Below are 21,433 nucleotides of genomic sequence, written 5' to 3'. Positions count from 1 at the left end.
GGCGGGAAGCCGCCGGGGCGCGCTCGCGGCAGCCCTGTAACCGCATGTGCGAACGTCGGACGGGCGAGGGGCGGCCGTGTCCCGGCCCGGAGGCAGTCCTGGCTGTGTTGGGGCCACGGGCCGAGCAGCCTTATGGCCCGGGGCGGGCTTCCTCTGCCGCCCGCTGGCCTCCAGGCCCGCCCCCGCCGCCTCGGCTCCGCCCCGGCGCCCCGCCCCTCGGCCTTGCCGCGGATGTCCTGCGGACCCGCGCAGCCCGATCTGACCTCCCTCGGCGCGCCGTCCGGGCCAGCCAGGTGGTCAGCCCTTCCCTGGAGGCCGGGCCGGCGGGAGGGCGGCGGGGTGGGCGAGCTGCTCATCTTCCCCGAGCGGAGTCAGCCGCGGGCCAGTCTTCCACTTCAGGGGAGGGACCCCCGGCACAGCCCTCCCGCCTGGGCTGCCTCATCTGGTTAGCTTCCTAGCATTGTTGCGACTTAGGTCATTGACGGCAGGTGGTAGCGGTTCGTTTATGGGTGGGAAGTTTAGCGAGTTTTAAAACACGAGTTGGTTAAAAACGTTAACGTTAGTACAGGAGGCACGGAAGTAGGGCAGAAATCATGAAGGACTGAAGTTGGGGAACCCAGAACTCACGAATTGCTCCATACAGATCAGGGATGGGAAATAAATGATAAGAGTGATGGTTTAAAGGGGACGGCTTTAGAACACTTTAATCTGGAAGATATTTGAAGGCAGTAAATCTAGGCTTATAATGTTTTTCTTATGTCCCTTACAACATCCAAGAGTAAGGATGAGCCTGCTGTTAGTGACTAGTCTTCATTTATAGTTATAGTAGACTTATTTGCACAAAGTATTTTCCGTGAGCCTTGCAGAAGATTCCTTAAGCCAGTCTTGGAAAAAAAATTTTTTTCTTTCTTCAATAAAGCAGTATTGTAGCGTTAGTGCCCTGTGGTTATACAGTCCCCGCATGTTTGCATTTGATTTTATTTTCTATACGTGAAGAGGAAATCACCGTAAGAATCATTAAGTTGAGATACCTTCAAATATTTAGATTATACTGATCATAGCTGTAGCTTAATGATATAGTAAAGTGTATGTATTTTCTTATTTGGAATGTAGTATTGTATTTAGGTTGATTTTTATCTCGAGCATCTTGCCATTTGTATCATTATCAGTCATCAGATATAGTAAGAAATAGTGAAGTTAAAAGTGGGTTAAATATTTATAAACATTCAGTCACACTGAATGTTTTAAAACTTCAGGTTTTAAAAGTTATTTGTAGTGATTGTCTATGCTAATTGTACTGATGCCACTTGTGTCGCATTAAAAGATAGAATACCTTTGCTTGGTCCTTCCTGTCCTCACTTATGTACTAGTGGTGGCAGATGATGACAGCATGAGTAGTCCACTTTATCAGAGCTTCTTGCTTATAAATGTATGCCAACGTGATCTGAAATTCAATTAAAGCCAACATTGACATAGTTTCAGAAATTGAATTTTTGGTTTTTATGTTACCTTAATTTTTTTCTTCAAGAACTGTTTGTGTTTTGAGTTTTACAAAACCACAGTACTATCATCACACCTATGAAAATTAATAAAAATCCCATAATGTCAATATTCAGTCTGAGTTCAGATTTTCCCAGCTATCCCATAGAATTAACTTGTTTGCGTCAAAATGCCATAGAGATCAATGTGTTGCATTGGGTTGATACACCTTCTCAGTCTTTTTTGATATAGCAGTTTCATAGCCTCCCTTTTTCTCTTAACATTCTAGATTTATCTTTAATGTGTGCATGTATTCCCTTTATTTCCTTTAAACCAGTAGTAAGATCTAGAATTTTACTCTCCAAAATAGTAGGCATTAGCCAGCTGTGGCTATTTAAATGAATTAAAATGAAACTAAAATTTTCAGTTCCTTCATCGAATTGGCCACATTTCAAGTGTCCAGTGGTCACAGGTGCCTGCCTAATGACGATTCTTTGAATGGTGTATGTATAAATATTTCCATAACTGCAGAAAGTTCTGTTGATCTCTGATCTAGAAGCTTGATCAGATTCAGCCTTGACTCTTTGCAGGGTGAGGGTGGGGTGAGATTTCATAGGTGGTGGAAAAGACTTCAGAGAGGCACGTAGTGTCTGACTTTCCTCTTTTTCTGTGATGTTAAGATTGAGCAGCATAGCGGGTTCAGGTGTTGTCAGCCAATCCATCTATCATGAAATTCCCCATGAGTCTCTCAATGGTGAGATACTTCCATGGATTTAGATTGCTTATAACCATTATTGCATTAGGGGTTGCAATATGGTGATTTTCTATCATTCTTCTGTATTTATTAGCTGGAAATTGTTTATGAAGAACTTTTTACCTCAGTTTTAATACAGTTTGTAGAGGGTTTTGCCTTTTTTTTTTAATCATCATGAATGTATAGACTTGAATATATTTAACCTATTTCAACCTAGTGCAGGGTTTTTGGGTTTTTTTGGGGTGGGGGATACTCACATTGTCCCGCTGTTGGCCAGTAGGTTAAGGTACATTTAGACAAGTTTAGCTTTCATTCCTGGTTTCTCTACTCTATTTCCCTTCCTTAAAGGATCATATTTACCAGTTTTGAGTTTATACTTCCATAAAAACAAATGCAGTATATATATGCATTATATATTATATATGTGTGTATAGTTATATATATTTAATATATTTTAATATTTCTATTATACATGGAATGTAATTGATATTTATATGGTATATCTATAGTTTTCTCCTTTTTTAGGTAAAAGGTATTATTTGCATGTACTGTTTCATATCTTACTTTTTTCATCTAGTATTACATACTCTGTAGATCCCATCATAGAAGTATGTAGAAATTGTTTCCCCTTTTCACAGTGTCATAGTATTATTCCATTGGTGGATGAATATTCAGCTAGTCCCCTGTTGATGGGCAATTGTGTTGCTTCCTGCTATTGCAAATAGCCCTGCAGTGTACATCTTTCTGCATGTATGATTTTGTATTCTTGCCAACATATGTTTGGGATAGAGTCCTAGAAGTGGCATCATTGGATCACAGGGTAAATGCATATGTATTAGTAGCTAACTATGGCGAAAATTTCTGCTGTAGTTGTACCATTTTGCGTTCCCGCCTACAAAGTATGTGAATGCCTGTTTCCCCGTAGCCTTGTCAGCAGAGGGTATTGTCAGACTTTTAAATTTTCGTTAACCAGATATAGAAGAAGGGGTAACTCAGTGTACTTAAAATTTGTATTTCTCTTATTGTGAGCAAGGCTGAGCATCTTTTCATATGTTTAAGGTCATCTGCATTTCTTTTTCTCTGAACTCTTTGTTCATATATCTTCTGCTCATTTTTTTTATAGATTTCTTTTTTTTCCCCTCAATTTTTAGAAGCTCTTTATATATCTGGATAATTAAGCTCTCATGACAAAACGTCCAGATAATGTTGTCATTTATCTTTCAACTTTGTTTACAGCATTCTTCCCATGTAAAAGTGTATTTTTATCTACTCAGGTTTCTCAGTCTTCTCCCTTATTCTTTCTGGATTTTAAGTCATAGTTTGGACAGTGTTTTAAAATTTCATTTTTATTTTGGAAAATTTCTTTGATATTTTATCTGATAGGTTCCTACTTAAACTTAAGGGGAAAACTCCTGGGCAGTGGTAAGTGACATTGATTATTTATTGGAGCAGCCACAGTTTAGTCACAGTATATCTGACACAGCCATAGATTTCTGTAATCACTGTAATATCAAGGCAGGTAGGGGACAGAGCATAGTTATCCTCCAATTTCAATTCCAATATGTTAATGAATTTCAAAGATTTGCCCATTATCTGATACCCTCTTTGGAGTCTCTTCTCTAAGGTTTAAAGTATGTTTTCCCTGCTTCCCAGACTTGGTGAAAAAGCCTTTATTTCCTTTAACCATCCCATTCCACATTTCACTGATTTAAAACAGGCTTCATTCCAAAGGAGAGTTATAATTAATAACTTCTGTTTATTGATGTCTTGGTCTGACTGCAGAAATGACTAAGATTGTCCTGTACCAGTCATAGGGCTACATAGTTTCCACTTAACTACATTAACATTTATGTTAGTGGCAAAGAGTAGCAGATTATCAAACAGTAATTACTTAAATTTGTACTTAATATTATGGACAGAGAATAAACTTTACATAATAATCACATGCCATAGCCAAAAAAGAACGCAAAGTGACACAGTGAATGGAGCTGAATGAGGGTCAGGTTGGTTAGGAAAAGAGTCAGAGATATAGCAGGAGATACGCAGATGAGAGAAGTCCACAGAAGATCGGAGTCCTTGCTGTTTACCTGAGGGATGAGAACTGATGCTTTGTCAGCTGCTCAAGCAGGTGGTGAAAGTATTGTTAAAAAAAATTAATCGTAAAAATATTTTATATTAGTAAGATTATTTTCCACAGAGAATGTTAATATATTAACATCCCCCTCCCCCGGCCTGGATCCCTACTTTTTTTTAAAGAACAGATGTCCTTGTCTTAGTCTCAGACCATGATTTTGATTTCTGAAATGGCAGTTTTCCCCCATGTGGACCGTTTTCACTACTGTGCTGCTTCCATCTAGTGGCCGTCTGGTGGTGATGCCATCCTTCAGTTTATATTTTTTCCTGTGTCCAGACTTCAATTTGGTTTGGTTTTGTTTATGCTAAGAAGGCATTATTAAATCAAAAGAAGCTATGCTGATGTATTTTAAGATCTGGAATACTGTAAAATATGTAAAGATTGCACATTGGCTGGAACTTGGTCACACTGCCTAGGTTTGAATCCTAGGACTATAGTGGTTATTTAACCTTCCGAGTCTCAGTTTCCTCAGAGTAGCATTACCTATCTTTTATGAATGTTATGAAGATTGAATTAGACAGTATAAACAAGACAGAACAGTTGAGCATTCAGTGACTGTTAACTTCTATTATAAATATTGCTAATCACTAAACAGTGTCATCCAGAAAATATACTAATGTATTGTATGTTACTAAATCTGTATTACTAATATATATTACTAAATGTATTATTTGAGAATGACATGACCTAAAGAAGTATAATTTTAGTAATGGTAGTTGTGAATAACTGGTAGCACTGTCCTTAGGAATAGCACTTTCCTACATGTTTAATAAATACCCTTGTAGGGTTTTCAGGGGTGTGATACAGTAGACGTGTAATTGGCTGTTAGAATCCCAATAAAAAGCTGGAAGAAACCTTGGAGATGATACAGGTCATGCCCCTCACTTTATAGAGGTAAAAACTAAAGCCCAAGAATACACAGCTAGGTAGTTGCAGAGCATGACTCTATCCTGGGTCCCCACCTACATGGTGCTGTGGGAACTGTGTACTGCTGCTCAGTTCCCTAGAGTGGATCAAAACACAGAATCTGTGCTGGGCTGTAATTGACCGTATCATCCTTTGAAAGAAAGTGGAGTAGAACCTGAAAAGCTTTTTCTTTAGGTTTTCGTTTTATCTAATGTTGGTGTAATATGAAGAATAAATCAACTGGAAAAAAATTTCCTCTGCCATATTTGTGCGTGAATACTTAATACTCCTGTTAGTAACTTTAGAAATAGATGCAAATACTATGCTGTGATTGTATTTCCCAGTCTTTTTGTTCTCCTGTGTCTCCAGGACACCCTATGTATGCCTCTGTCACTACATTTATCACACTAGGGGAACATTTTGGTTAATTTTTTCTTTCCCATACTGGGCTATTAATTCCTTGAAAGGGGCTGTTTCATCTGTATATATCTAGTGGTTAGTACGACACTGAATTCTTTGTTGTATGGAGGAGTCCTCGTCTCAGAGCAGTATAATTTGAACACAAGGCATTAGGACAAAGGGGTGGAACCTGCACCCAGTCTTTGGGAATTATCTAAAGACTAATTCACGGTTGAGCTTATGAAGGTTTAAGGAAAAAAGCTGTTTCTCAGGAGTGAAAAGTAGTCTGATGTTGATGAAATTTGAAGATTTGTGGTAAGAGGTGAGAAACCTATAGCAGGTACTACTCATTGGCACTTCCGAATTTAAGGGTGGTCCTTCCTCTCTCCTTCTCACCTTCCGTTCTTTGTGGTGTGTCTCTCCCTTTCTATGAGAATCTGTTCCATCTCCCGTCCCCTCTTTCTATGCTAGACTCCTCTCTCTGGTTCTCCAGTTTGCGTAGTTGGGGAGGTAGAAAGGGAGGGGAATTGAGGTAAGTTCAGCCAAAAGCCTCCAGCTCAGACCAGGTAGAAATGCTGCACTAAGCTCTGGAGCTGCGGGAATGAACAAAACTGGTTTTCTGACCTAGAGGGTTGAATAGTAAGGGAAAAGGATGTGCAGAAAACATTTGCAGTGTGGTGTAACTCCTCTGCAAGAACTTGTTAAGGACCAGGAGCAATGACGTGCAGAGGGAGGGCCCACACAGCTGCCTCTCAGGGGAGGGAGGGTGTTCTAGGAGCTTCATGGGCCTGTCATCCAGAGGGTGAATAGGCTCTCCCGTGATGGACCAAAGAGCTCAAGCTCAGGGCATTTAATTGTTTTACAATATCTGTTTAAAAAAAAAAACTACACTTTTACTCTGACCAGTGTGACCCCCTAATTTCTTCCTCTCATTTTGTAAGTGTCGGTGTCCCTCTGCTTCTAGCACCCCATCCCGCCCCGGGCCCACCCTTACATGAGGACGTAGGGATGCCACAGTGTGGCATTTGATTTCAGTTGTGCGGGGGGACTGTCGACAGCAATTCAGATCATATTAAGTTATTTTCTTTTAGTCTGAAATGTGTTTGGTTCTAGTATTTCTTGAAGAGATGCTCCTTGACTGTTTCTACAGTCATCCTAAGAAGTGCTGCGTTTTCTCATTATTTTTTGTATGCATTCATTCACATTCTTAAGTTTGTAAGTTGAAAAGTTAGAACATAAAAAAATGAATTTTCTCCTGACTGACTGTTTTGCTTTCCCAGTTGCCAAAACAAAGGGGATTTGGCGATGGAGGCTTTGTTGGAAGGAATACAAAATCGGGGACGTGATGGGTAAGTTGGCTTTTGACCCTAAGCTTCTCACTGAGTTTAAAAAGCATATCTGAGTTATGCCTCTGACCTTGTTGTGCTTTGGGTGTAGAAGCAGAAGTGGGAGCAAAAGCTCGGCTGATCCGTGTCATGTTGTGTACAGCATCTCTCTGGGGTGTTTGCCTCGTTTCAGCAGTGCGAAGCTGAACGCTTGCCTTCATCCCACTTTAAATTTTCTACTCTTAAAAAGCAAAGCCTGTGCAGATTTTGTGACTCTAAGAACACATGCTTTTTAAAAAAAGTACTTAAGCCTTAGTAGTTCTCTCTCTGTGGTCATTCCTGGAAACCTCTTTGAGTGCAGCACATCTGTGTCCACTTCTGTTTTTACCTTTGCAATGTCAGGCATCTCCTGAAACATTGAAGGATATCAGTAAGTTACAGTAATAAGGTAGGTTGCACTAAGTTTCTAATAATAAGGCGGAAAGAAATAGTTGAAATACACTTGGCTCAAGGATGAATTTCTTGAAACAGCTCTTAAAATTGTATAGTCATTCTCCTGATAGCCAGCTTGTTTCCAAAGATAAAAATTTGGCTAGCTGTGAGAGTGACATAGGCTTGCCTGGATTCTTGCTGAAAGCTTACCTAAAATGATACAGAAGGGCTGTTGTTGGTTGTGGAAGTCTCACTCACAAGCCAGACTTCAAACGTCAACCTTGTGTTTGACCAAATAACTTATGCTTTAGGTTGGCTATTAGAGGAAGACAGACTGTCCTGTGGAATAAATAATCACCGTTTATGCGCATTAAAAGGACAAGCTCAGAGACTCTGTTCTTTGCTTCTGATAATTTATTTGTTGTCATTGTTCCACCTCGGGTAGGTCTGCATCTGCATTTTTACATGTGAAGGATGAAAAGCCACTTGGACATACGTTCTTAAGGGTTTGTTCTTATTTATAGGGGATTTTTGACATCCTGTGAAGCAGAACTACAGGAGCTCATGAAACAGATTGACATAATGGTAGCTCATAAAAAATCTGAGTGGGAAGGACAGACACATGCTCTTGAAACTTGCTTGGACATCCGTGAACAGGAACTTAAGGCTCTCAGGAGCCAATTGGATATGAAACACAAAGAGGTAAAGCAGATGATTCACTGCTCTTTTTGATATTTTCACTTTGCCTTTTATAATAAATATGTTTCTTAAATATTTGTTGAGGGAAACATTAAAAAAATTTTTAAATCAATTTATTTAAACAAAACACCATTCACCCATTTCTCCCACCCCTTACCTAAGCCTTGCCTCTTGCAACCACCAATCTGTTCTCTGTATCTGTGAGTTTGTTGTTTTTTAGATTCCACGTGTAAGAGGGATCATACGGTATTTGTTTTTCTCTGTCTGAAATATTTCACTTAGTGTGATGCCCTCAAGGTCCATCCATGCTGCAGCAAATGGCAACATTTTTTATTTATGGCTGAATAATATTCTCTATGTACCACAGTTTCTTTATCCATTCGTCCATCAATAGATGGGTTATTTCCACATCTTGGTCATTATAAGTAATGCTGCAGTGAACATGGGGGTGTATGTATCTTTTTGAATTAGAATTTTTTGTTTTCTTCAGAAAAATACACAGAAGTAGAATTGCTGAATTGTATGGTAGTCCTGTTTTTAATTTTTTGCAGAATCTCTGTACTATTTTCCGTAATGGTTGCACCAATTCACATTCTTACCAACAGTGCACAAGGGCTCCTTTTGGCCACATCCTTGCCAATACTTGTTATTTGTTACCTTTTTGATAATAGCCATCGTGCAGGGTGTGATTTGCTATCTCATTGTGGTTCTGATGTGCATTTCCATGATGATTAGTGATGTTGACCATCTTTTCATGTTCCTGTTGGCCATCTGTGTGTCATCTTTGGAAAAATATCTGTTTGTATCTTCTTCCCATTTTTTAATTGGATAGTTTGCTTTTTTGCTATTAAATTGTATGAGTTCTTTGTATATTTTGGATCTCAGTCGCTGGTCAGATACATGATTTTCAATTATTTTCTCCCATTCAGTAGGTTGCCTTTTTGCTGTGCAGAAGCTTTTTACTTTGACGTGGTGCCACTTGTGTAGTTTTGCTTTTACTGATTCTGGTTTTTGGTGTCAGATTCAAAAAACCAGCACGAAGACCTATGTCAAGGAGCTTACTGCTTATGTTTTCTTCTAGAGTTTTATGGTTTCAGGTCTTACGTTCAAGTCTTTAAACCATTTTGAGTTATTTTTTGTGTATGGTGTAAGATAGTGGTCCAGCTTTATTCTCTTGCATGTGGCTGTCCAGTTTTCCCAATATTTGTTGAGAATTTTTGCATCTGTGTTCATCAGGGTTATTAGTCTGTAACTCTTTCTTTCTTTCTTTCCTTCTTTCTTTCTTTCTTTCTTTCTTTCTTTCTTTCTTTCTTTCTTTCTCTCTCTCTCTCTCTTTCTTTCTTTCTTTCTTTCTTTCTTTCTTTCTTTCTTTCTTTCTTTCTTTCTTTCTTTCTTTCTCTCTCTCTCTCTCTCTCTCTTTCTCTTTCTTTCTATGGCTCTCGTATGGTTTTGGTATAGGGTAGTACTGGCCTCATAAAATGTGTTTGGATAAGTTCCCCCCTCTTCTAGTTTTTGGAAGAATTTGAGAGGGATTAATATTAATTCTTCTTTGAATGCTTAGTAAGGTTCATCAGTGAAGCCATTTGGTCCTGGACTTTTGTTTATTGAGAGGTTTTTGATTACTGATTCAATCTACTTGTTAGTAATTGGTCCATTCAGATTTTCTGTTTCATCATTATTCAGTCTTAGTAGCTTGTATGTTGATAGGAGTTTATCTATTTCTTCTAGGTTGTCCAATTTGTTGTCATGTAATTGTTCATAGTAGTCTCTCTAATCTGTATTTCTGTGGTGTTAGTTGTAACGTCTCCTCTTTCATTTCTGATTTGGGTTTTTTCTCTTTTTTTCTTGGTGAGTCTAAGCTAAAGTTTTGTCAGTTTGACTTATCATTAGCTCTTAGTTTCATTGATCTTTTCTGTTGTCATTTTAGGCTTTATTTATTTCTGCTCTAGTTTTTATTTCCTTTCTCGTACAAGCTTTGGGCTTTGTTTCTTCTTTTTCTATTTCCTTGCTGTATAAAGTTAGATTGTTTGAGGATTTTCTTGTTTCTTGAGGTAGGTATTTATCACTATGAACTTGCCTCAGAACTGCTTTTGTTGTATTCCATAAATTTTGGTATTTTACATTTCCATTTTTGTTTTTCTCAAGGTATTTTTTGATTTTTTTACTTCTCCAGTGAGATTTACACTTTCATATGTGTTCTTGTTACTAATTAGCGATCTTTCTTTTCAGCTTACAGAAGTCCCTTTAAAATTTCTTATAAGGCCTGTTTAGTGGTGATGAACTCCTTTAACTTTTGCTTGTCTGAAAAACTCTTATTTCTTTTTCAATTCTGAATGAAAACTTTGCTGAATGGAGTATTCTTGGTTGGAAGTTTTCTTCTTTCAGCACTTTGGATATATCATGCATTCTGGCCTGCAAAGATTCTGCTGAAAAATCTGCTGCTAGTTCTGTGGAGGTTCCCTTGTACAGAACTGGATTTTTCTCTCTTGCCGCTTTTAAACTTCTATCCTTGTGTTTAACTTTGACATTTTAATTATAACGTGTCTTGGTGTGGGTCTCTTTGGTATCATCTTATTTGGAACTCTCAGGGCTTCCTGGATCTGGATATCTGTTTTCCCCTCCAAGTTAGAGAAGCTTTCAGCCATTATTGTTTCAAATAAGTTTTCTGCCCTCTTCTTTCTTCTCCTTCTGGGAGCCCTATAAAGTGAGTATTAATCTGTTTGATGTTGTCTCATAAGTCTCTTAAACTGTCGTCACATTTTTAAATTCTTTTTTCTTTTTGCTGCTCTGTTTGAGTGACTCCCACTGCCTTGTTTCTGAGTTGAGTGATCCTTTCTTCTGCTTCATCTAGTCTGCTGTCGAACCTCTCCAGTGTGTTCTTCAGTTCAATTATTGTATCTTCAGCTCTGTGACTTCTAGTCAGTACTTTCTTATAGTTCTCATCTTTTTATTGAAGTTCTCACTGTGTTCATTCTTTTTCCCAGTTCATTGAGTACCTTTATGACCATGACTTTGAACTCTTTATCAGGTAATTACTTATTTCCATTTCATTAAGGTTTTTTCTGAGGTTGATCTTGTTCTTTCATTTGGAAAATATTCCTTTGTCTTCATTCTGCTTAACTCTCTGTTGGTTTCAGTCCAGTAGATGAAACCACCACCTCTTCCAGCCTTGCAGGGGTGGCTTGTGTAGGAGATGAGCCCTGTTGTTCAGCCCTGCCTCAGCTCCTGGTTATCTCTAAAACCTCTGTGCTTGCCCAGCCAGCCTGTTATATTTTTAATAGCTCCCAGTAGCTGAGGATGTGCCAAGACTTGTCACCATTTCAAAGTGGAGGATCTCAGCACCTAGATTCAGGCTGACTGGAAGCCAGACCCTCAGGCAGCAGCTTTTTAAAGTATGCAAATATATACAGTCCTGAGGGGCTGCCAGGGTGAGTCCCATTTGCTTTCAGAGCCGGGCGCTCTGGACGTGTCCACTGGGTGGGCTCCAGATGAGTGTATAAGCTCCTTTCTGGGAGATACCAGAAGGCTGGAGCAAGGCAGAGAAAGAGTACCAAGATGGCATCCACAGCCTGCGTTCCCTGAGAGCAGCTCCTTAGGTCACTAAATGTGACCCAGAGCTGAAGCCTGCCCTTAAGACAAATGTCCAGGATAAGTGAAGAGGACTCTTTCACAGAAATTCCGGGGAATGTGCCTCATTCTCCTTTCTGTGCAGTGCCCTGGGGTTGGTAGCCTGCCAAGGAATATCCCTCTGATTGCCACAGTCTTGTGGGATCCAGGAATGCAAGCCCCTCCAGCTGCCAGAGCTAGTCAATCAAGGGGCATCCCCTGGGCTTCGGCACTAGCACATATGTAGCTACCCTCTAGGAGACACAGGTGCACTGGAGGCAGCACTGGGAGAGCGAAGGTAGCACCTGCCCTCCAAGGTCTCTAGAAAGGATTACAGCGAGCCGCCAGATGCGTGCCTGGTCAGAAGCTTGCCTCTTGGGCAGCAGTCATGATCAGTTAATAGTCCCCCTTTACAGAAAGACTGAGCCCTTGGGTCTGTTGCCTCTTGCTGTGCCCTGGGGGTGATAGCTGTTGAAGAACTCTTGTTCCTTGGGCTACAGTCCTGTAGGACCCATGAGTGTTAAGTCCCACTGACCACCAGAACCAGTTGATGTAGAGGCATCCCCTAGCAGCAGTCACAAAAATCCGGGCACCAGACGGGGGCATGACGGGTGACACCCGTTATTATAGTCCCACAGGACCCACAAGCTCCCTCGGCTTCCAGAGCCAAGTAGTCAAGAGTCATATTCTGGGCAGCAGCTGCAGAAATCAGGAAACCGGATGTGTGTAAAGGCTCCCTTCCAGGAGATACTGGTGCTCCAGATTGTGGCAAAGGTGGTGCCTGCCAGTCTGTTCCCAGAGAGTGTTCCAGCAGACTTCTAGATGTGTGTGTTAAAGCAGATGCCTGCCCCTCAGGCTAAGGTTTTAATAAGAGCAGGTGGGCTGTCTGCTTTAAATCTAGGCATGATTGGCTTCCTCCGAGTTGGGCCCTCGGGTGAGTGAGTCTGAGCACATGAGCCCTTTAAAAGGTGTTTCTCAGATCTCTTTTGTTCTGTGGGTCTTGTGATACAAGACTCACTGGTTTTCAAATATTAGCTTACTGGGGGCTCATGTCTCAAGTTCATGTCTTAAAAGGTAGGCTGCCCAATGTGGATTTGAACCCTTTGCTACTCAGGGAGAAGCTCTGGGTTTTGAGTTCCCTTCTGGTTGTTAGTTGCTACACCAGGGGTGAGGTTTATGGTGAGATTGTGTCCCTGTCTTCCCGATAGGATTTTATATGCTTTTCTTCTCATTTGCCCAATATATAGTTATCCCTCAACCAGCCTTTAGGTTTTTTTAAAGAGGAAATTGTTCCATGTTTAGCTGTAGATCCAGTGAGTCTGTGGGAGGCGGTGAGTTCAGGATCTTCCTACATTGCCATCTTGAACCAGTGATACATGTTTATAACCCAGAGAAAGCATTTGTGTGTCAACATAGTTTCTACACTATCTTAATTCTGATGGTTTCTTTCAGAAGAAAAATTCATTGGTGAAAATGGCATAAGAATATTAATATTTGTTTCAAGGATCATGTTACCTCTGTCACATGTAATACATACATAAGTCATTTAGAAAATAAAAATATAAAGTATGTCACATGATCTTTGTAAAACTTCATTCTATTACATGCTCATGTTAACAATCATTGAATTTGGTGAATATTGTTTTTGGCCTCATTGTATGCTTACTACAAAAAGTTAAGCCCCAGGGATCCAGGTCAAGATGGATGAGTGTTAGGAGCTCACCTCTTCCTCACAACTAGAACGAAACCACAACTGAATGCTAAACAACCATAGAAAAAAAGACTGGAACTTAGCAAAAAAAAATAGATCTTCTGTGACTGGAAACGTAGAGAATCACAGCAGGATGTTAGGACAGGGGTGCTTGCAATATAATTGGGCCTCATAACCCCCGGGTGGGTGACCCACAAGCTGAAGAATAGTTAAGTCACAGAGGCCCTCCCACAGGAGTGAGCCCCACGTCAAGCTCCCCAGACTGGGGTTCCAGCATTGGGAGGAGAAGGAGACCCCAGGACACCTGGTTTTGGAGGCCAGCGGGGCTTGGTTCCGGGAGCCCCATGGGGCTGGGGGAAATGGAGACTCCATTTGCTTGGCAAACGTACACAGAAGCTCGCATGTGCCAGGTCCAAGGGCAGAAGCAGTGATTTCATGGGAACCTGGGCCAGGCCTGCCTGCTGGATTTGGAGGGTCTCCTGGAGACATGGGAGATAGCTGCAGCTCACTCAGGGTACATAAAAGCTGGTGGTGGTCATTCCAGAAGTGTTCATCTATATGAGCTTTCCTGGAGGCTGACATCTTGATTGGATCATTAGCACCAAGACCTAGCCCCACCCAACAGCCTCAAGCCAAACAACATGTAGGGTGAGAACACAGCCCCACCATCAGCAGACTTCCTGGGTCGCAAAGACCTCTAGACACGGCCCTGCCCACCAGAGGTCCAGGACCAAGCTTCACCCAGCAGTGGACAAGCACCAGCTCCTCCTGCCAGGAAACCTGCGTAAGCCTCTAGTCCAGCCTCATCCACCAGGGGCAGATACTAGAAATAAGAAAACAACAATCCCAAAGCCTGTGGAAGGAATCCACAAACACACAGAAAGATAGATGATATGAGGTGGCAAAGGAATATCCCCCAGGCCAAGGCACAAAATAAAATCCCAGAAGTAAGTGATGAGGAGATAGGCAATTTATCTGAGAAAGAGTTTTAAAGTAATGATGGCAAAGATGGTCAGAGAACTCAAGAGGAGTATAGGTGCACACACTGATGTTTTTAGCAAAGAGTTAGAAAATATAAAGAACACCCAGAGTTGAAGAATAAAATCACTGAAATGAGTAACACACTAGAAGGAACCAAGAATAGACTAAATGATGCAGAAGAACGGATCAGTGAGCTAGAAGACAGATCAGTGGAGATCACTACTGCAGAAGAGAAAAAAGAATGAAAAGAAACGAGGATAGTTTAAGAGAACTCTGGGACAACATGAAGCACAATGATATTCACATTATAGGGGTCCCAGAAAGAGAAGAGAGAGAGAAAGGACCTGAGAAACTTTTTGGAGAGATAATCACTGAAAACTTTCCCAACTTGGGAAAGGAAACAGTCACCCAAGTCCAGGAAGCACAGAGAGTACCATACAGGATCAACTCAAAGAGGAACATGCCAAGGCACATAGTCATCAAATTGACCACAATTAAGGATAAGGAGAAAATATTAAAATTAGCAAGGGAAAAGCAACAAATAACATACAAGGGAGCTCTCGTAAGGTTATCAGCTGATTTTTCAGCAGAAACTCTACAGGCCAGAAGGGAGCAGCATGACAATATTTAAAGTGATGAAGGGAAAACTTACAACCAAGAATACTCTGCCCAACAAGGCTCTCGTTCAGACTGATGGAGAAATCAAAAGCTTCACAGATAAACAAAAGCTAAAAGATTTCAGCACCACCAAACCAGTTTTACAACAAATGTTAAAAGACCTTCTCTAGTCATCAAACCATAAGGAAAGAAAACAAAAAGAAGAAAGAGGGAAAAAAACAGACGCGTACAAAAGATTGCTTTGGCAGTTCAGGGTCTTTTGTGGTTCCTTGTAAATTTTGGAGTTGTTTGTTCTAGTTCTGTGAGGAATGTCGTGACTATTTTGACAGGGGTTGCATTGAATCTGTGGATTGCTTTGGGTAGTGTGGCCATTTTGATAGTGTTGATACTTTCAATCCAAGAGCACAAGAAATCTTTTCAATTTTGTGTGTCATTTCAGTTTTCAGAGGATAGGTAACCTCCTTGGTTAAGTTTATTTCTAGGTATTTTGATGTTTTTGATGTAATGAAAATGTTCATGCTGGTTATAAAGTTCTGGTTTTTGAAGTGAAAAAAAAAAGTGAATGAAGGGCTGCAAATGGCAAAATATCCTTCTTATGGGTGAGCTGTATTCCATTACATATATATGCTGCATCTTCATTATCTATTCAACTATTGATGTGTACTTAGGATGCTTCCATATGTTGGCAATTATAAATGATTATAAATTTATAAATATAAATTATGAATAATGTTGCTGTTAACAGCAGGGTGTATGTATCTTTTTGAATTCTTATTTTGTGGTTGGTTTTATTCCTTTGATAACACTATGTAAGTTTAAAAAGCTAAAGCTGTAAATGTTCTTAGAAACAATGAACAGTACATATATATAAATTTAAAAATGCATGTGCAGTTAAAAAAAAAAAAGAAATAAGCTATCAAGCCATGAAAGACATGGAAGAAACTTAAAAGACATATTACTAAATGAAAGAAGCCAGTCTGAAAAGGCTACAAACTGTACGATTCCAACCAAATGACATTCTGGAAAAGGCATAGCTACAGAAACAATAAAAAAAACTGTGGTTTCCAGGGATTTGGGGAGAGGGAGGGAGGGAGGAATGAATTGATGAAGCACAAGGGATTTTTAGGGCAATGAGTTACTCTGTATGATACAATAGTGGTGGCTACATGTCATTATGCATTTGTCAAAACCCATAGAATGTACAACATTTAGATTGAATCCTAATGTAAACTATGGACTTTGGTTGATAATAATGTGCCCATGTTGATTCATCTATTGTACCAAATAAGCCACACTGATGAGTAATGTTGAGGGTAGGGAAGTATGTTGTGTGGGGGGAGGGCTATGTGAAAACTCTGTATTTTCTGCTCATTTCTGCTGTGAACCTGAAACTGCTCTAAAAAAATAAGGTCTATTAATAAAAAAAAAAAAGTTAAGACCCAGATTCAATAATTTATCTCTTTTGGTTAGATTTAAACTAAAATTCAGGAAGCTCTTTTTTAAAAAATTGTTGAAAATTAGGGGAAAAGAAAGAAAAAAGGAAAATAAAAATTATTTGTGATCTCACCACTCATAGTTATTGGTGATTTGGGGAAAAAGCTTAATAATACTTGCTCATTGATTTCTCTTCATTTAGCGGGGAGAGGATAGCTCAGCGGTCAGGTGCCTGCTTAGCATGCATGAAGTCCTGGGTTCAATCCCCAGTGCCTCCACTGAAAAACCAAATAAATAAATAAACCTAATCACCTCCCTCCACAAAAAAAATTTAAAAAAAAAGAAAAGAAAGACTGACTTCATTTCTCTTAATTTAGCTGGTACAGTAATAAGAACATTGAATATTAGAAGAGAGGCAAAAAGCATTTATAAGTGCAGAAATTGCCTCTGAATTTCTGGCATCAATGTCAATCTCAGAAGGACTGGAAGAGTCGTAGGGAAACACTGGTCCCAAGCCCCACTTAGATGGGCTTTCCTACCAGTGGGATCACCACTTGTTAGTGCTGTCATTTAGCTTCTGTGAATGGTCCACTGAGATTATGATTCTGTTGGTGACACTCACTTATCAAGGATATTTTAGAAAGGTTCCATGTCACCTCACAAGGAAAGAGTTAGGCTTCACAAAGTATTTATTCCTTTTCAAGAGAATCTCTCAATGGTTGGCCATTCACACTTTGGGTCAAAGCAATGCAGTTGACCCTGGAACAATGTGTGGGTTAGGGGCATTGACCCCCAACACACTTGAAAATCCACATTTAACTTTACAGTCAACCCTCCTTATCTGTGATTCCATACTTGAGAATTCATGTAGTACTGTATTATTATTGAAAAAAATCCACATGTAGGTGGACCCATGCAGTTAAACCATGTTGTTCAAGGCTCAACTGTACATAGCAATATTGGCCATTTTGGATTCAGTGTTCTGAGAATGTCACTTGCTAAACCAATTTATTTTAAAATTTGGGTAGACTTTTGAGAATATATTTTAAAATTATACCTCATGCAGATGTATAAAAGGTGATTAAAAAAAAAAAGTACATGGACTGATAATTTGATTTTTTTTAAATGATGATTTAGGTAGGGTCAGTTCTTGTCTAGCAACTTTAGTTACTACTTCTTTATTTCTCCTGGGGCAAAACAAAAGTAATTCTGTTTAGTAAATTGAAGCAATAGTGCTTTCCTAGAAAAAAACAAAACACTGGACAGTTGATCTTTGAGTAACCCAGGCTTTCTTTAGTGGCATCCAATGCCCTGTGCAGTCGAAAATCCGCATGTAACTTTACAGTTGGCCCTTGTATCTGTAGTTCTGAATCGGGGATTCAACCAACCTTGGATGTTGTATGTATGTAGTGCTTATCTATTGAAAAATATCCCTGTATAAGTAGACCTGTGCAGTTCAAACCCATGTTGTTCAGGGGTCATCTGTATATATATAGATATCTAGGTTATTTATTTTGTTAGAAACCCACTAAGGAAATTCCTGTGTGTGTGTGATCATGAGAATATTTAGTCACTCGGAGACTGTTTAAACTTATTTCTGTAGGTTAGTTACAATGTCAAGGGCATTACTGCATTATGAGCATACCTTGTTCTATTATGCTTCACTCTCCTGCACTTTGCAGTATTGTGTTTTTTACAGATTGAAAGTTTGTGGCATCCTTGCATCAAACAAGTCTCTTGGCACCCGTTTACTTCATGTCTCTATCAAATTTTGGTAATTCCTATAGTATTTCAAACCCTCCACAAGCATAAGGATTATGACTCAGTGAAGATTCACATGGTGGTTAGCCTTTTTTCTGTTTTTAGCAATAAAGTACTTCTTAATTAAGATATGTGCATTGTTTTTTAGACATAATGCTCTTGCACACTTAGTAGACTACAGTACAGTATAAACATAACATTTATATGCACTAGGAAACTGAAAAATTCATGTGACTCACTTTGTTGCAGTATTTGCTGTATTGTGGTGGTCTGGAAGGAACCTGCAGTGTCTCCGAGGTATTTAACACCTTAAAGAGAATGAAAGGGATTGGGTAGATAGGTTCTGTGGTAAGGATTTGTAGATTACAAGTTTGGCCTGGGGACGTAAAAGATATTTAAAAATGTAGCTGTTTGGTAGTTTTGCTGCTTCATTGATTGGGTTGCTCAAAGTTGATTCAGTTTCTAGAGGTAAAGTGCTTTTACCAAACACTAGTAATAGGAACCTATTCCATAGAGTTTGTCTGTGAAATTGTAACTTCACCGTTACTGGTAATAACATGTTTATAATCTACTTTGAACAGCACATGATAGAAAAACTAGAATATAGGGCTTTAAGTTCTTGTCACATTTATTTGTTTGAACGTTTCAGACCTAGAAGCAGTTAGTCCTGTGCTATAAACCAGTGCTACTCAGTTGAAAGATCCATGGTGAGATAAAAGGTTTGTACCAGAATGTAAATCAGTACATTGTATCTTTCACTTCATAGAAAGTTTTGCTGTACAAAAATGTCAGTTGCACTAAACAGTGATTTGTGACAGAGTTGATTTACATTCTACTTCAAGGTTCTTATCTCATGTTCATTGCTGTTGTGACCAGCTCCAGGCCATCTGCAGGTTATACTTGGGGGGAGTATGAGTATAAACAACTCGTTTCATAAGTGAGTGCTTTATGTATTTTCTGATGATGCTGTTGGGATTGGATTGGTTTTAATGGACATTTCTGCTGCTGTTACCTTCTAATGCCCTGCAGAGCAGGTAGACCTAATGAAACAAGTAAGGAATTTGGAGTCCTGGCTGTGCCTTTTTTCAGCTGAATGGCCTTGGACAAATAATTTAACCTCTCAGCTTGTCTCATCAAGTGTAAGATTAGGATATAGTCCCTACGTCCCTGTGTTGTTGTGAAGATTGAGTTAACTGTAAATTATATTTAAAATGATATCATCCATACTGACAGTTTTCAAACCTTGGCCCCCGTCTGTCTGCCTAACACCATTCCTCACACTCAGCAATTAACCTCTTTTTTTCCTCCTCTTTTTCTTTAAGAAATTTAAATATTGTTGCATGCCCATTATGAACTAGACCCTGGTGAATAAATAAAATTAAATAATCTTTTCTTCACATTTAATATTTATGCTTGCTTCCTAAAGTTTCATAAGAAAGAACAGTGATCATCTGCCCCATTCCTCTGAACCTGGGATTCTTGCTTCTCTGAGACAGTCACCTCAATGTCTTTAACTTTCTTTTGGTATTCTCATATTTCTAAATAACATTTTATGATATTTCTTAATTTTCAGTTTTAGCTGTTTATCTAATGACTTGCTATTATGAAAAGTTAGGGCTTTACTCTCTTAGGTAAAATTTCCATCCCCTTATCCTGCCAGGATTGTATATCTTAATTGTTGATTAGGTTGGTATTCAGTATTTATATTATTAAGATGGTAAATATTATTCACAGCCGAGTCAGATAACATAACAATAATCAAATTTATTTCTTGTATAGTGTTTTTGTTTTCCTGGGAATTAGTAACTATCTCCTTTTTATTTGCTTTTTTCAAGTGTACCTTCCCAGCCAGAGAGTAATTTGTGTGTTTTCAGTAAAAGAAGGTATGAGGAATGGAATTGCAGTTTGTTAAGGGAAAAGAAAACAAATTTTGTCCTAAAGCTGGTTGCTTCTGAATGGAAAAGAAAATAAGGGACAAAATAATATGGAAACAGAAAGTTATGGAAAGTTTGTGGAAGAGGAACCCTGAGGCATCTCAGAAAAACAGTAAATTAACTAGGATTATTTGGTAGGTTAAATGTAATTAGTCATAATTCTGGTGATTGTCACCAAATTTCTCCATTGATTACACTGTAATCTGGTATTTAACGTGCTTTTTAAGTCATTTGTCACTTAAAGACAGTTATTGTACTCTGGTGCTGTGGCAAAAGTGCTTCATCTTCAAGAGGATTCACAGGAAGGCTATGGAAGTGGTTACAGCAGTTCCACATCAGGATGATGGTTGTGTGAGGATTCCACCCCATACCACCATCTGACTCAACACAAGAAGCTGTCCTGCCCCTGGGACCACTAGATCAGGCAGCCAGAGATTTTTACTCCCTGACAAGCAGGGTCAACGCCCCTACTCAGCCCTTAAGTAGCTTCAGAAGACAGATCATCTCCCTTCTGCTCCCCATAAGACTATGGGAATAAAATCTCTGAGGAAAGGGGGGCAGGGCATAGCCATTGAGGGGACTGGGGACAGGACAGACTGATTAGAACCACGATGGTGGAAGATTCGACACCCAGTAGACCTTGAGCCTCATGGCACACCCTCAGGTGCCAAGACAGTTCCTAGGCTGATGATAAAAGGTCCAAAAGTGGGCAAGGGCCCAATTCATGGAAATCCTAGCCCCTACCCCAAAGTAGTTGGGATAATCCTCCTACTCATTAGCCTATGAAATTACCCCAGCCCATAAAAACTTACAACTCCGTACCTCATGGTCATTCTCTCTCTTGCCTTCTGAGACGCCCCACACACTGTCTATGGAGTGGGTATCTTTCAAAATAAACTTGCTTTCACTTAAAAAAGTACCTTCTTAATGATAGGAAGAATTGATAATGCCAGTATCTAGATTTGCCACGGATCTCTTTTATAGCTTCTGCTTTTTTTTTTTTTTTTTTTTTTCCATTTCTGTTGTCTCCTTGTGTGTCTGCAGTTACTTTCTGAGTGGGTATCAAGCACTGTATTTGCAAAATTATTTGAAGAAATAATATAAGACCCAGAATAGTGTTTTTGCTTAAGTTGCCTTTTCCAAGTTCCTGGAAGCCCTCGCACTTTGGAGATGCCAGTAGCACTGTAAAATCATCTTAAACTGATTTCAGAGATTCAAATGTCTGCAGTTAAGTGGCAATTTCAAGAAAGCCGGTTCTAC

General features: G+C 39.5%; 1 protein-coding gene across 10 annotated transcripts in view; it reads left to right on the top strand.

Moving 5' to 3' along the window:
* CEP63 (centrosomal protein 63) overlaps positions 1-21,433 on the top strand; it is a 64,837-nt gene that overhangs the window by 304 nt on the left and 43,100 nt on the right. For 7 of the 10 annotated variants that reach the window (XM_074370968.1, XM_074370961.1, XM_074370941.1 and 4 more), the window contains exons 1-3: positions 2-293; positions 6,953-7,021; positions 7,954-8,131. In XM_074370968.1, the coding sequence (XP_074227069.1) occupies positions 133-293; positions 6,953-7,021; positions 7,954-8,131 (408 nt within the window). In that variant the 5' untranslated portion in view covers positions 2-132. Of the gene's footprint in view, position 1; positions 294-320; positions 446-6,952; positions 7,022-7,953; positions 8,132-21,433 lie in introns of those variants that run through there. The other 3 variants (XM_045511200.2, XM_045511201.2, XM_045511202.2) reach the window with 2 other exon arrangements.

This window comes from Camelus bactrianus, chromosome 1 (assembly GCF_048773025.1).
Source record: "Camelus bactrianus isolate YW-2024 breed Bactrian camel chromosome 1, ASM4877302v1, whole genome shotgun sequence".
Taxonomy (NCBI): Eukaryota; Metazoa; Chordata; class Mammalia; order Artiodactyla; family Camelidae; genus Camelus; species Camelus bactrianus.
The sequence above is the reverse complement of the archived record's forward strand: the minus strand, read 5'-3'. Positions and strand labels throughout refer to the sequence as shown.